The sequence below is a fragment of the Neovison vison genome, chromosome 11 (genome assembly GCF_020171115.1).
Source record: "Neovison vison isolate M4711 chromosome 11, ASM_NN_V1, whole genome shotgun sequence".
NCBI lineage: Eukaryota > Metazoa > Chordata > Mammalia > Carnivora > Mustelidae > Neogale > Neogale vison.
In genome coordinates, this window is record NC_058101.1 from 152,249,811 (window position 1) to 152,265,931 (window position 16,121).

The 16,121-nt window shown below is 41.4% G+C and overlaps 1 protein-coding gene across 1 annotated transcript in view; it reads right to left on the reverse strand.

Annotated features, from left to right (window-relative positions):
• The window catches only part of KIF13B (kinesin family member 13B), a 199,515-nt gene that overhangs the window by 12,540 nt on the left and 170,854 nt on the right, over positions 1-16,121 (reverse strand). The window contains exon 37 of the mRNA XM_044225037.1: positions 15,751-15,884. Coding sequence (XP_044080972.1) covers positions 15,751-15,884 — 134 coding nt within the window. The remainder of the gene's footprint in view (positions 1-15,750; positions 15,885-16,121) is intronic.

Consider the following 16,121-nt stretch of genomic DNA (forward strand, 5'->3'; position numbering starts at 1 on the left):
CATAGCACAGAGAAGGACAGATATACGGAGGGAGGATTTGGTATCACAATCAGGTAAGGATGAGGACCACCAGAGATGCCTGAGTGAAGAAAGCAGGAGCTTGAGAAGATGGATCTGGTAGTAGAAGGCAAAGGGACTGGAGAAAATACTTCAAGGCTAAGGTAGATCACTGATGAGACACCAGCAACCGAACAGATGAGAGGGGATAAGAGCCTGAATTAATGGCTGTGTAAGCAATAGCACAAGAAAGGACATCATTACTTATGGACAAGCAGTTCAAAGAAAAAGAAAAAAAAAAAGAGCACCAGGTTAAGAAAGAGAGAGGTCAGAAGAAGAAGCTGGTAAGTGCAAAAGAGAAGAAATCAGACATTCTTTTAGCAGCTGCTGGGTTTACAAAGGCGTTCGGATACAGAAACTGACAGGATTTTCTTGAAGAAACTACAAATCTACCACTTCTGCCTTTATTCCATCAACCAGCTTCTGGCCCCTTCTCTGGTCTCCCTGTTCCAGGACCAGAGTCTGGATCTTGCCTCAGAATGCCCAGCTCCCAGAGGATTCTGCCAGCACAGGTGAGCTCCTGCTCACAGGAGCAGGCAAAATTTGGTGTCGTGGTTCATTTCCATGCAGTAGGGAGTGTCTTTTCTCTTGTTGGATCCAAAAGGAAAAGTAGCTGACCGTTCATCTCTTACCTCATCTAAATTGTGTAGAGAGGCAGATTTCTTGTCTTTCCCTTTCCTTTCTTATGACCCTAGGTACTTCAGGGCCTCCCAGTTCCCACAATGGCTTCTACGCCACCAGGATGCTTTAGACAGTCTGCACGCACCAAGGCTGGACAGCCGAAGTCCGGCTTCCTACTGAGCAGCCCAAACTCTTACTGAAGGGACAAAAGCCTACATGGAATAGGACTGTGCACTTAGAAGGTTAGCCTGAGTTCACAGCACCAAATAACTGCGTTTTGGCAAAGGGCACCACTATAACCAGTTACACCTTGCAACTGCCTTTGGGAGAAAAGAGCAAGAAGCGATTAACTCTGCTGAATTAGGGAGCGGCAGTGGGATTTGAGAAAAGACACAGAGGCCAGGCGATTAAGTAGGACATGGTAGGAGATATGGGTAAACAGATGGGAAGACCTAGGGATAAACTAAAGGAATGTTACTTTTTACCCTGCAAACCCTGGGGAGTCACTGGGAGCTTAGGGCCAGGGACAGCCACGATCAGTGGCAGGTTTAAGGAAGACAATGTGAGAGGCCAACGGAAGAGGATGAGGGAACGACACCTGGGGGGCTGGGGCAAGGCCACTGGATGAGATGAGGGCCTGAACCACAGGACTTCCAGCCTCTCCCGGGATGCCTGGAGCAGAAAGTAGGTCCCCTCAACTCGCATGACACATCGCTTCTCCCCTCTCTCACACCACCTGTGGGAATCTCCATTCCTCCACTCTGCTGGCAGCTCGGTAGACAAGTGACAGAGAGTTATTTTCAAGCAAGTATCTCACTCTACCTTACAGTCCTTGAATACAGGGGCTGCTGTCTTTTTTTTTTTTTTTAAATATATGATTTTATTTTGACATCTTAATTTTATTTTTTCATGTTCTAAGATTCATTGTTTATGCATCACACCCAGTGCTCCATGCAATACGTGCCCTCCTTAATACCCACCACCATGCTCACCCATCCCCCCACACCCTTCCCCTCCCAAACCCTTAGCTTGTTTCTCAGAATCCACAGTCTCTTATCATCTTTCTTTTTGTATTTACTTTCTCCCATAGTATCTAAAGTCCCCCACACAAATGGAAAGGTGTTCACAGCATACTCCTTCATAAAGGCAGAAAAAAAGGTCTCTTAAGCTCAAACTCCAAAACACTTACATTCTTGAGTTAGATCGTCTCTAAAACAGACCAGATTGGGGTGAAACATTCCACTTTAAAGCATAAACACATAAAATCCCACCAAGAGTGGAATGTAACCACCTACAAAGGAGCCTCTTCTAAGATGAGAGGACTCTTGCCCTCCTGAACAGAACACGGAAACATAACCTAACACTTTCCCCCAGGACTCAGGAGAATTAGAAAACTCCAGTCAATGCTTAAAAAAAAATTATCTGCTGCCATGAGTGAAGGGATAGGCTTGTGACGCTGTGGCATCAGTGAATCCATGGCTTCCAGGCCCCCAGAGCCCCACATCACGGTTCTGGGCCATCACACTAAGACCTCAGGTCTCCCTCACAGGTTTCCCTGCACCACCAGTCGCTCTCAGTGGCCCACTCTGAGCCCACCACTCAGAGGAAGGCAGAAGCAGGACACTGACTGATGACATATACCTGAAATGGCTAAACCCAGTGTTGCAAAGAAAAGGGGACTGGGTCTGAATGGGTCCTGAGCAAAGTCAGGTACTCACAGCACACCTCCTTCTCTGGCTCCCATGCTAGTAGCTCTGGGCAGCTCCCTCCGTGGGAACAGGTGGTGGCAGCTGCCAAAGGCCAGCTCTGGCCAAGTGAGCCTCAGGTGGATACTTCTCCAACCAAGGACTCTGAAAGGTGCAGGCTAAAGGGGGCAGGGTACTGGCATACAAGACCAGCTCTGTATTGATTTTTACTGAAACTAGGTGACAAGCACACAGGGATTCACTGTCGTCGTCTCTCTACTTTGATGTATTTCAAATTTTTCCATAACGCTGTCCTACATGAAGGAAATAACCGGGACTCTGATTCACTGTACAAATTCAGTTCAACAAAGACTTAGGTCTCCCAGCATACAAGGCATTGCAACAGGTGCTGGGAAGAACGCAAGGATCACAATGTCACAGGCTGCTCTCAGCAGACCGGCAAGGACATGTATGCAAATAACCAAAACATCAAGGAAAACGAAAGATACTAGAATGAAAGCTTCAAACGCAAAGAAGATTCAGAGGAAGGGATGATAAATGAAACAGGCCTAGAATATCCTCCTGGGGGTGATCTGACTTTGAGACGGGCCTTGAAGACTGAGCAGCCTTTCCCAGGGCAGAGGGATACTTCCAACATGAAGAACGACAAGGCAAAGGCATGGTGCTCTTTGTGCCTGATGTGTTCCCTCTACAGCCACCTCTGCCCCCAGAAAAGCTACTCAATCTGCCAGGACATCTCAGGGGAGAGAGAATGATCTAGAGTGATCTAGAGTGACCTGCACGGGACAGAGGGAAGCAGGAGGTCTTGTGAGCTTATGGTTGATTTTCACCCGCAGTCCAGCTATGAAAGGTAAATGAATGACTGGTGCTAAGAGCTATGCTTGGAGAAGATTAACCCTTAAATAGGGTAGATACGAAACTTGGAGAGATCAATGAAGAAGTTGCATCATGGGTTTGCTGGAGAGCTACTGAGAGCCTGAACTTGGATGGAAAGAGGAAAAGGAAGTGAAAAGTTAGAGCTATGAGGTAGCCTATGGAACACCTGAGAACAACTGGCTGCGGAGGCTGTAGAAACAGTCAAAGATGATGCCCAGGAAGGATGGACGACAGGGAGAAGGGTCATGGTGGTGTTAGCAGAACCCATGTCCATGCACGTGTGCGCCTGTGTGTGGGCCCATGTGCAAGGGTGCGGGGACCCAGCCTTGTATGTTGGGCAATGGCCTGTGATGAATTCAGGAGCTTCATTAAGGATACCAAAAATACCTACAAAGTGTACTGAAATCTCAAGTGTGCCATTTGTCCTTCACACCTAAGAGCTCAAATTTCCAAATGTGTATTGTTTGCATTTTAATGCTCTTTTACACATCCCTGGTGCAGGCAGTTGCCTCCTATTCCAGGAGCTCAAAACATTTCAGATCATAAGTTCATTAATCCTTACGACACATCTGGCAACTATTAATAAAAATGACTGCGAAGTCTTTTGCAGCTATAAATATTAAGGAGAAGTCCCAAGAGGCAAGTGGATAGAAGTATAATTATCTATATCTCACACTACAGACACCGAGGCTCGCAGACATTCACCCAGTGGTTACATGCATTCAGGCTGCCCGGTGAGCCAGTCACAGAGACGGAAAAGGACCGACCCCCAAGCACCAGCTGAACGTGCAGTCGCGCTGTCTGCTGAGCATCACTGAAGCTTAGCAGATGAGTGGGTTCCAAGCAAGAGAGTTGCTCAAAAGTATTTAAAGGAAAAGATGAGGGTCATATCTTATACCACAGCCCACCATTTTTTAACCCTGGTTTTCACATGCCACATGAAAGAAGAAATCAGGACAGATCAGCTCAGAATTTCAACCAGGCATCTGAGTTACTGGGGGACCCCTCTGCCTCAAAGCATAGAGTTTTAACACCTTGGCAACATGTAAAGACCCTCACCTCCCTGTGAGGCTGCACTCGTGCCTCGCTTGTGGTGCTAACCCCACTCTGAACTGACCACACTGCTTGGCTGGAGCCTTCCTCGAGCCCTTTCTTTTCCCTAGGGAGTCGGGGCTACCTGGTAAGCGCCAGTGCGCATCAGTCTCAGCTCAGGCACGATCTCCTCTTCCCAAAAATGCCTTCACCACACCAGTCCCAGACATACACATATTACGGCATCTGTAATGTCACCTTATTTAGCTCTCTGAAGGGTAGGGATTAAGGCTCATTCATCTCTGTATTCCCGTACAGAAAAGAATAACTTCATGTTTGTTCATGTTGAATAAATGCATACGTAAATAAACAAGCTAATTAATTAAGTGACTTGACAAAGGCCAAATTTTACATTTACAGAGAATTTATAAAAAGAACAGACATTCTTGGGACACCTGGGTGTCTCAGTTGGTTAAGTGTCTACCTTCGGCTCAGGTCATGACCCTGGGATCCTGGGATGGAGTCTGGCATCAGGTTCCTTGCTCAGCGGGGAGCCTGCTCCTCCCTCTGCCTGCCACACCCCCTGCTTGTGCTCTCTCTCTCTCTCTCTCTTTCCCTCTCCCTCTCTGGCAAATAAATAAATGAAATCTTAAAATAAAAAATAAAAGAATAGACATTCTGAAATTTGGGCACTGGGGTGGGTAGAAGGGAGAATAAATATTTTAAAGCAAAAAATAATCACTGCATTCCAAAACACTGAATTTTCTGATGCATTCTTTCTTGTTTGAAAAATGAATCTTTCCTAATAATCACCCCTTACACTGAGTCTGATAAACCCTCAAATGTCATCTTCCAATAGTTCCTAAGCAAGTATGATCCTCAAGATTTTTTTTTTAAGATTTTTTTTTTTAAGTAATCTCTACACCCAATGTGGGGCTCAAACTTACAACCCCAAGATTAAGAGTCACACATTCTATCAACTGAGACAGCTAGGCAGTTCCCCCTTTCTTAAAAATTCTAACCAAGCACAAGAATATGAGATGTACGATTTACCTTTGCTACAAATAACCAGTAGACAACCTTTGGTTTTCATGCTGCTGAAGTGAAAAAAATATAATAAACAAAACCAATCTGAGGGAGCGCATATAAACAAAATACTTTCTAATCTCCAAATATGTACTGATAAAAGTAATAAACAATGGACAGGGCCACCTGGGTGGCTCAGTCAGTTCAGCGTCTGCCTCCGGCTCAGGTCATGATCCCGGGGTCCTGGGATTGAGCCCCACATCAGGCTCTCTGCTCAGCAGGAAGTCTGATTTTCCCTTCCCACCCCCCTACTTGTATTCCCTCTCTCACTCTCTCTCTGTTAAACAAATAAATAAATCTTAAAAAAAAAAAAAGTAATAAACAATGGACAAAAACAGACATGTACAATTACCTAAAGATCAAGACTCAGCAATAACTTAATATAAACGTACTTTCTAAAGGTTATGTTAATCAGAGGTAGAGTGGTTGGGCTGCAAGAAGGGGCACTGTGATGTCACAGGAGGAAAGCTGAAGGAAGCAGCCGCGCTGGTCCAAAGACAGACACATCAGCTGCCTGCAGGATCTGGTTCCCGCAGGTGGTCCCCATTCACGGAGCAGTCTCAGGATTTACACTCTGGCTTTTCAGGGTGATCTGGTAAAGAGTGTGTGAGCCGTGACAACACCAGCACTTTTGTCCACCTGCCTGGCAATTCTATGTCTTATTTTAAATGAGTAACTCAGCATTCTACCCGACCCATCAGTCGCTTGTTCGTGTAGACCTGATCACCTCAGGGGCTGGACATCTGGAAGGTGGTAATCCAGTCCACATGCATTCGCTAAGCAAAGCCATCCAGAGAGGATGACAGGTGGCCACCAGCTGGTCCCTACCAGACACTCTTTTACCCTACCTGGCACATGCCCCTTTTGATCAGTGACATCAAAGTGTCAATGCAGGCATGGGAAGGTGACAATTTTTCTGCCCAATATTACAATGCCTCATGAGGCTTTTATATACACTTGAATAGATTCTTTTGGTTTTATCCTCTTCAAATCTACCCTCCAAACTGCAGTCACAAGAGCTTTCTAAAATACAAAAAAACAAAACAAAACAAAAAGTCAATGATTCTTCATTGCCCATAGATAATTTTTCTTAAAATATTTTATTTATTTGAGATAGAAAGAGGTCAAGCAGGGGAAGAAGCAGAGGAAGAGTACAGTGTGATGGGAAGCAGACTTTCCACCAAGCAAGAAGCCCAACCTGGGCTGAGGCCCAAGACCCCAAGATTGTGACCCACCTGAAGTCAGATGCTCAACCCAGTGAGCCACCCAGGTACCCCCACAGATAATTATTTTTAGAAAGGAATGGGCAAGAAATAAAATACATATAGGTCCTACTCAGTGTATTTCCATGTCTTGACACGTCCCTCCTTCAAATACTTTAGATTCATTCATTCTATATATATAACCACTGGTAATATTTTTTTAAAGATTTTATTTATTTATTTGACAAACAGAGACCACAAGTAGGCAGAGAGGCAGGCAGAGAGAGAGGAGGAGGCAGGCTCCCTGCTGAGCAGAGAGCCCAATGCGGGGCTGGATCCCAGGACCCTGGAAACATGACCTGAGCTGAAGGCAGAGACTTTAAGACACTGAGCCTCCCAGGTGCCCCCACTGGTAATATTCTTAATCGGATCCAGTGAAATCTCTTAATATCACAACTGTTCATTCAACTTTTCTTCTTGAATGTTCATCTCATGCCATTCAGTAGGCTCTGTAACCTTAGATGAGGTGCTTTATCTACCTGAATTTCATTTTCCTCAATGTCAGAGTATCTAGAGTCACCCTCTAACTCTGTGCTGTCCAACGTGGTGGCCACCAGCCCCATGTAGCTACTTAGCACTCGAAATGAAGCTAGTGTGACTGAGGAAGTAAACTTTTAATTTTACTTAATTTTACTGAATAATATGTAAATTTAAAAATTAAAGTGCCTTTAAGTATGTTTGGAACACCTTGGGCACAGGGATCTATTTTTTTTCAACTGCCAAAGGCAGATCAAGGATTTCTGACAAAAATTTAGCATCCGAACAGAAATGTGCTAGAAATATAAACTACACACCTGATTTCAAGAATTTCACAGGGGGCTCAGTGGGTTAAGCCTCTGCCTTCAGCTCAGGTCATGATCTCAGAGTCCTGGGATCGAGCCCCACATCGGGCTCTCTGCTCAGTGGGGAGCCTGCTTCCCCCTTTCTCTCTCTGCCTGCCTCTCTGCCTACCTGTGATCTCTGTCTGTCAAATAAATAAATAAAATCTTTAAAAAAAATAAGAATTTCACAGGAAAAAAAAAGGAAATAACTCAGTAATTTTTTGATTGATTACAGATTGAAATGACATTATGACTCTATTAAATAAATTGTATTACTAAAATCAATTTGACCTATTTCACTTTTTTTAAATGTGCCTACCAGAAAATTTAAAACATCGCGTATGACTCACAAATTTCTATTGGACGGCACTGATCTAACTCAGCACCACTGTTGAGCTAATGCATATAAAATGCCTGGCACACAGTAAGCACTCAGCACATTTGTAAAATAGCATGCTCTTCCCCATCACTGGAGCCATTGGTGTCTTCCAAGATATTTCTAGCTTGATTTACTATAAAAGCCCAACTTAAATAATCAACAATTATATCTGATATAAAATATACATTGAAAGATTCTCCTTGTGTTTATCAGCCCCAAAGCCATTCAAGGATATGGCTTTTCTTTGGCCATTTTCTATGGCCATTTTCTTTCAAATGAAGAACCTAATTATTAAAAAAACCTGAAAGGCCTATTTCTCCAATCAACAAGTAAACTATCTAATCAGTGGATAAAAGTGAATAAGACCATCAAAACAGATTAATTTCACTATATTATTTATATATATGTTAATTCAACTTATTTGAGGTAGTATATATAGAAAATTTCAAATACTAGTATTTCTGGAGTTCTCAGAAAAGATACAGTTTATTTTTATAGAATCTAGTTTACTTTTTAAACTTCCACATGATAATTGTTAACAGCTACTTAAAAATTTATGGGGTGCCTGTGTGGCTCAGTTGGTTAAGTGTCTGCCTTCAGCTCAGGTCACGATCTCGGGGTCCTGGGATGGAGCCCTACATCAGGTTCCCTGCTTGGTGGGGAGTCTGCTTCTTCCTGTTCCTCTGACCCTCCCTTCTACCACACTCATGCCCTCTCCCCCCTTGCTTGCTCTTTCCCAAGTAAATTAATAAAATCTTTTTAAAAAAAAACCTTATTTATTTTTATGTTATTTTATTTTTAATATTTTATTTACTTATTTGAAAGTGGAGGGAAAGAAAAGCAGACTCCCCATGGAGCAGGAAGCCCAACTCTGGGCTAGATCCCAGGACCTTTAGATCATGACCTAAGCCAAAGGGAGATGCTTAACAGACTGAGCCACCCACCTGCCCCCAAAAAACTTAACATTTTTTTTTAAAGGCTATAATTTCACTTCATTCAAAGTAATAGTTATTAGTTTTTCAAATATCTATGAAAGACAAAGGATATTTACTTAAAAGCCAGAATATTTGCTAATCTTAAAAATTTTAGGGGTACCTGAGTGACTCAATCCAAGCTTTGGTTTTGGCTCGGGTCATGATCTCAGGGTCCTGAGATTGAGCCCCATGTCAGGCTCCGTGCTGAGCATGAGGTCTGCTTGGGAGTCTCTCTCTCCCTCTTGCCGCTTGCCCCCAACCTGTGCATTCTCTCTTAAAAAAACTTTTTTTTTTTTTTTTTTAAATAGGGCCTGGGGCGCCTGGTGACTCAGTTGGTTAAGCATCTGCCTTTGGCTCAGGTCATGATCCCAGGGTCCTGGGACTGAGCCCTGCATCAGGCTCCCTGTTCAGTGGGAAGGCTGCTTTCTCCCTCTCCCTCTGTATGCTGCTCCCCCTCCTTGTGTTCTCTCTTTCTGTCATATAGATGGATAAAATCTTTAAAAATAAATAAAATAAAATAGGGCCTAGATCTAGACTGTTTGGTATACCAGGTAAGCTAAGAATGGTTTTTGCATTTTCAAAATACTAAAAGAATACCTTGTGACATGAAAAAATTCTATGAAATTCAAATTTGAGGGTTATAAATTTAAAATTTTCTTAAAACATATCCATACTTATTTACTATTAAGTATTGTCTATGGTTAGTTTTGACAGGCCTGCAAAGCCTAAAATAATACTATATGGCACTTAACAAAAACAGTTTGGCCAATATCTCATCCAGAGCCTCATACAAAAGCATACAATGACAATTTTTGAAAAAAACGACCAGCAGACTAAGGTCTCTTCAATCAACTTCTGCACTGCCTCAGAAAGTCTCATTTTTGTTATTTTTCAGATCAAGACCATACCTTATTGTGAAGAGAACCTTATCAATCAGTATCTGTCAACACAGTATCCATACATTTCAGGGACAAAGAGAGATGGCAAAACATGATTTTGGAAAACTAACTGTAGTAAAAGTACCTAAGAATTCATCCTAAAGCAAATGAATGGAAATCATGTGCCTTGAATTGAAAAAAACATTTTTTTAAGTCTGTACTCCAGAAAACCTGTGCAAATTTGCCTTTGTTAACTCAGGAACAAGTGAATGTAGCATAACATATCCAAATATATTTATTACGTGTGCTCCTTACTAAATTACAGGGGGGAAATTCTCATATCCATACTCTTTAAGGAACCCAAACATTAACACTGAAGGCTGGAAGACAAGACATAAACCTTTTTTCTTATTTTGTTAGTTATGGTGACGAATCCTTGGTGATGATGACACAAGGATAAGCATTTATATGCTTCGTTTTATCAAGGGAGTCCAAGTCTGAGCAGCCCTACAATAGAATCTTGTGCACAAGGGAAGAACTAGTAGTTGGTGTGTTTTTTCTCCATTTTATAATATGGAAGGATTGCTGGCATGAAAGATGGAATCACCGACTACACAGGCATCTTTTCAATCAGCATTTGAGATGTGCAAGGTGCTGCTCTCTCCCCTCAAGGCTTTGTCCTTCCTCCACGGTGGAAGCAGTATTGAAAATGGAGAAAAATATCCCTGTGGTTGACAAGACAATCCCAAGCAAAGTGCAGGACACTAAAGAGGGACAGCCGTACAACAAAGATAGGCCAGACATATGACTGTGCTTTTGATGGCGGAAATTAAATCTGAGTATTAACTCTTTAATTCTCCAGATAACCAAAGACACCATCTGGAGTCCCAAAGTTTAAAGTACATAAATAGCTTCATCTGAACACAAACTTCTAGATACATGAAAAAAGCTATTATGCCAAATTAATTCAATCTAACTAATTAGAGAGCAGGAAGTTCTTTCAATTATTTTATGTGCTGTCTGAGAAACACACTTGAATATGAGTACAGATTTCATTAATTGCAGTTCATTATTTTCCAGATTAGTTACTAAACTTGCATCAGAAGGTCAAAGACAGCAATTTTGTCAGCTGTCACCTCTTTCAGTGCAGTATCATTGCATTTCTGGAATTCAGAAATTGATTACAAACAAAAAACAAATCTCCATAAAAATGAGAAACATAAATCTTTATGAATATGTTCAAACCAAAACATTTTGTAAAATATAAGAATTTTTGTTTTTAAATCTTAAGAATAAACTGCTAACTTCTACCCTACAAGGAAAAATCCACAGAGATCTTTCCAAATATTTAAATAGAATGCCAAAAAATAACAGCAGCTTGATCTGAAAACCTGCTGACTCCAAAGAACAAGTTAATAAACATTCATCTCTTCGTTAGAGTCTCACCATGGTTATATGCTTGTATCTCTCCATGAGGGAGGGTATCGAACACTCTTGTTTGAAAATGTCAAGGACACACTGATTAAAAGTACTTTTTTGAGAATAATCCTTCCCTCATTACACAACTTCTGCCTCTCTTCTATATAACAGTGAAAACACAGCAATGAGTGCTAGGAACAGGACCTATCCCAGGACTATTTTTACATTCTCAAAATCTTATTTTTTAAAAACAGAAGTGACAGAAATACCAGTGTTTTGTTTTGTTTTTAAGAGAGCACCCTGCTATCTCTAAATCATCCTACTTATTCACAGCTGCTACCATTCTCTTTGTTAATTTCATCTCTGTCATTCTACACGCCTTCCACCCCCTGCCGTAGCCAGCCGCCCTTACACGGTTCTCCCCGCCTTGGTGCTGCCATCCCTTGAATGCTTATACAGTCAGCTCTCTTAGTCATTGTTTGGTTGGCTATAAATAACTCCTCTAATCCTTCCTCATAAATCATTTCTGACGTTATCCCCTGAAATAAATCCAATGGGTCAATGGATTTCCCGTAGAAACATATCCAGAACCAAGTGCAGTAATCTAAGTGTGGTCTAGTGACGCCAAGGGCGGTGTTCAGCGAGTCCGTGGGGGTTTCTTCGTTATTGTGACTATTTCACAGAAGGACCTTAGGCCTCCAAACTGAACTGAGACAGAAATATAAAAGAGGAAGAAGTTTAAATATCATTCATCATAGTTTGGTGGGAAATGGAGAGAAACAGCTTTACAAATGATAAAAAGATTAAGTTGGGGGCAGAGTAGAAAGAAAAGAATGTGCTATCATTCATGGTCTATTTGGTTATCATGTACTGTATCTGTTGATTTTCAAACCATTTTGGGGTTCTTATTTTTGTTTTCTGTCAACCATACATTATATGTCTTCAGCAAGGTTACTATCTATTTGTTATCTCTAAGTTTTATGCATTACTAATATCATACTTATTCTTTCCCTTACTGTAGAATGATCCAAATTCCTTTTAGGCATTGCACTGATTTCTATTTTGTCTGGGTTCTGTCTTTGATGTTACTCCATAACACAGTTTTTTAATCTGGTATTGGTTATTTAATGAATGAAATGAGTGAACATAGTTCTTTATACCACTGGATGACAATGATACGGACAAACTAATACTATAATCTGAGTATATGTCGATGATCAACCAACACACATTTCATAGCATTGATATTTCATATCAACCATGTCCCTGCCTTCAAGGATTATATTCTTGGTTATATTAGAGAGGAGCTAATCAATAAATATATAAATGTAACAATAATATCCAACTGAAAAGATTAAATATGGGAATAATGTACTGATATAGAAGCAATTGTTTTAGGTTAACTGGTTGAGGCCGCTCTAAACGCAAACGTACTTCCTTAGAGTGGCCGATCTTAACCATTCTAATAGCAGACCACCCTACTAGAGACCTGGTGGCCATGCAAAGACACTGCAAAACAGTATTCCAAGCAGAAGGAAAGGCAAATACAAAACATTCTTCAGACCAAAACAAATTTCATGTGTTCGTGAGGTAAGAAAGAAAGAGGGGCATCTGGGTGGCTCAGTCGGTTGATCAGCTGCTTTCAGCTCAGGTCATAATCCCAGAGTGCTGGGATTGAGTCCCATATCGGGCTCCCTGCTCAGTGGGGAGCCTGCTTCTCCTCCTCCCTCTGTCTGTCCCTGCCCCCTACTCATATGCTTATGCACTCTCTCTCTCTCAAATAAGGAAGGAAGGAAGCAAGGAAGGAAGGAAGGAAAAGGCCAACATGGCTTAGTGTTGTGAACAAAGAGGAAATAAAGGCATAAAGATTAAAGGTCAGAGGACCGGATCATATAGAACACTATAAGGCACAGTAAGGAATTTAGATTTTATTCAGTGAGAAGCAGTTGAAGATGTCAAGCCATGAACTGAAGTAAGACTTTGGAAGGGCACTTTGGCTACTTCGTGATTAAAAGATATTATAAGGCAGAAAGTGTCAGACAGACCTGTATGTAGGCTGCTGTAATCATCTGGGCAATAGACCAGAGTGGGACGAATGACTAAGGAGAAATGGAGATAACTGGGAGTCACTGGATTGGAAGTGGTACCTTTGAATCTTACCGGTGGACTCCATGAGGTATGAGCAACTGGGCAGATAGCTGCGCTACAAACTAAGATGGGCATGGGGAGGGGCAAAGGGAGAGGGAGAAGCAGAATCCCTGCTGAGCAGGGAGCCTGATAAGGGACTGGATCCAAGGACTCTGAGTTCATGATCTGAGCCAAAGGCAGAGGCCTAACTGACTGGGCCACCCAGGTGCCCAACAGGCATATATTTTTAAGCATTTTGTGTGCTGGGGGTAAAAAGACTGATGAGCTGAAACCAACAGGAATGTTCTGCACAGGTAAGTAAACGCCTAATTGATTCACAAGTGGAAAAGCTTAATGGGGATTTAGCTGCATGAGGCCAGAGCTCAGGGGCAGAGTTTGGACTGGAGATAGAAATATGAACACTATCAATGCAGAAATAGTGGAAGCCATGGAACCAAATGGGATGACCCATGAGAGAGGGCCCGGGATGGAGCTCTGGAGCACCCGAATGTCAGCAGCCTGATGGAATAAATAGTCCCAGAAAAGGCAAGTGAGAAGGATTTGAGCGGTCAGCAGGAGGAGACCAGGCAAATGTCGCCTAGAGATGAAAGTGATTCAAGTACGATGTCAAGTCAGAGGACACTGGAATGGTGAAGGCAAGATGCAGGTCCCTGGTGACCTTCACTGGAGTGACCCTTCAGTGGAGTGGGGGTTTCACAAACCAAATGGACAAATTAGTTCCACCACTGGGTGTCTTCATTAAAATCAGTTTTGTATTTATATTTTTATTTATTTATAAAATATAAAATATCTAGGGCCACTTTTTCCAGTATCTTTGGTCATATATGCTCGAAAAAAGTAAACCAAATGGACAAAATATTGCACAAGAGATCTTCAAACTATCTCAAGATTGCCCTTCCTAAACTGAATATTACAAAATGCAGTTATCTGCCATCACTATATTTCTTTCTAACACGTGATTGTTCCTCCTCTATATCCAGAAGAACCAATCATTTACTGGCAAAACAGTATAAACAATTTATTGTAGCAGGTGATCTGACCTGCCATATCAAAAACTCAAAAGTAGTTTTTAAAAACTAACTGTAACCACAGAAGTCTGATTCAATAACTTCTGATGCCACGCCAATTTCCTTTAACTTCTAGAACACTGTCTTCACCAAACAGCAACTGAAAAAGGGTGGTTATCCAACTTTACATTTTGCTCGAGTCCCCTTGGGTACTTATAAATACAGGTTATAAAGGTACCCCAGATGGGGTCTGGGTTATGAGGTCAGGCTGATATTGTTGTTTTTAAAGTTACCTTCTTAAAAATCTACCATGGAGTCCCCATGCATCATACATTACAAAACAATGACATGGAAATTTAAGACAGAGTAATATACGCAACAGCAAATCCTTGGAAAAACCATTTTGCCTAAACCCCAACCAAGTATTAGACTTGCTATTTCTTGTAGGTCTTGTGGTCATAGATTCTTTGGTAACTGTCAAGCACTCCTTATGTGCTTAGTTAAATTTAGTTCAAACATCCAAAATCGCCATGTTTGTTTGTTTCATACTGTTATGTGTTCAAGTCTGCTTAAGTACATTCTTTAGATAATGCTAGATTTAAAAAATCATGTTATCTGTAAAGCAGCCTTACAAAACTAATACCTCTACCCCTGAATATGCATTCACAAACTCAGATAATTCCTTTAAATAATTAAGGTCTCGGACAAGGACTCAACCACATTTCTGCAATTATGAATGCTTTACATGAATGTGGATAAGCTGATGTCAAAAGACCTATTTCAACAACAGCATTTGCACTGTATGTGTTTTTTAAGGAGTATAAATAAATCCTCATTTATCATTTTCTGCTGAATTCACACCAATATAAGACTGGAAATTACATTTCCAACAGGCTTCCCATTCACCATTGCATAAGAGCAGTTTCCTGATTATGTGGAAAACCCTTTAAGATTTTTCTCTAAAACTTCTCTAAAGTCTGGGTAGAGAGTTTTAAGAAAAGGGGGAAATAAAGACAAGTGATCACTTTTAATATCTTAAATGAAGGAACGGGTAAACCACAGCAGAGGAAAAAGAAGTGGAGAGGGACGGACAGTGATGATATAAAATTGTTTGAAATATGAAATGAAATCAAGAATTAAAAATAGAATTACATTTTCTGTTTGGCAATACACAAACAACACTAAGTGCACTTCATAAATTTTACTATTGTTGCTCTAAGTAATATTACCATAAATCACATTAGCAGTGTACTCGGCATTTTTTAAAAGCAAAAAGGATTGAGACTGTCAATAAGTTTCAACAGCTCTGTTACCTCAGAAGAGAGTAGAGGAGAAACAATCACAAGCTTTTACTAGGCCTAAAAGCCCAGTTTTAAGGCCTCCCATCCCTGCTACCCCTCCCCCCCCCCCAGCGTCAGTGCACCACGGAGTATCATTCCGCCAGGAGTTAGAAATGTTCACTGTTGCTTTCCTGATGCTTTTACCTGATTTGCAAGGGGAGAAGGCTGTTTGCCCCTTTTCTCATCGCGGACAGGGAAGAGAGACTTCAAGAGCTTTGGCATCTGTGGCACAAAGGATTTTACTGGATTCAAGTAGGAGGCCGCTAGGCTACTAAGTCCTGTCAACAATATCGATAGGAAAAGAGATCAAATGTAAACAACAATGTAGACATTTTCTCTCCTATAAATTTGCCAAATTTTACTTGTAGTGAATCTAATGATATAAATTCCTAAAAAGTATCCTTAAAAAATGTTAGAAAAACATAGTAGTATTATAGCTGTCCTCAAACACAATGCTATTTCCTTTTTCCAATTAAAGAACAGCAATTAGGGCAGTTCTAAAACATTCTAATATC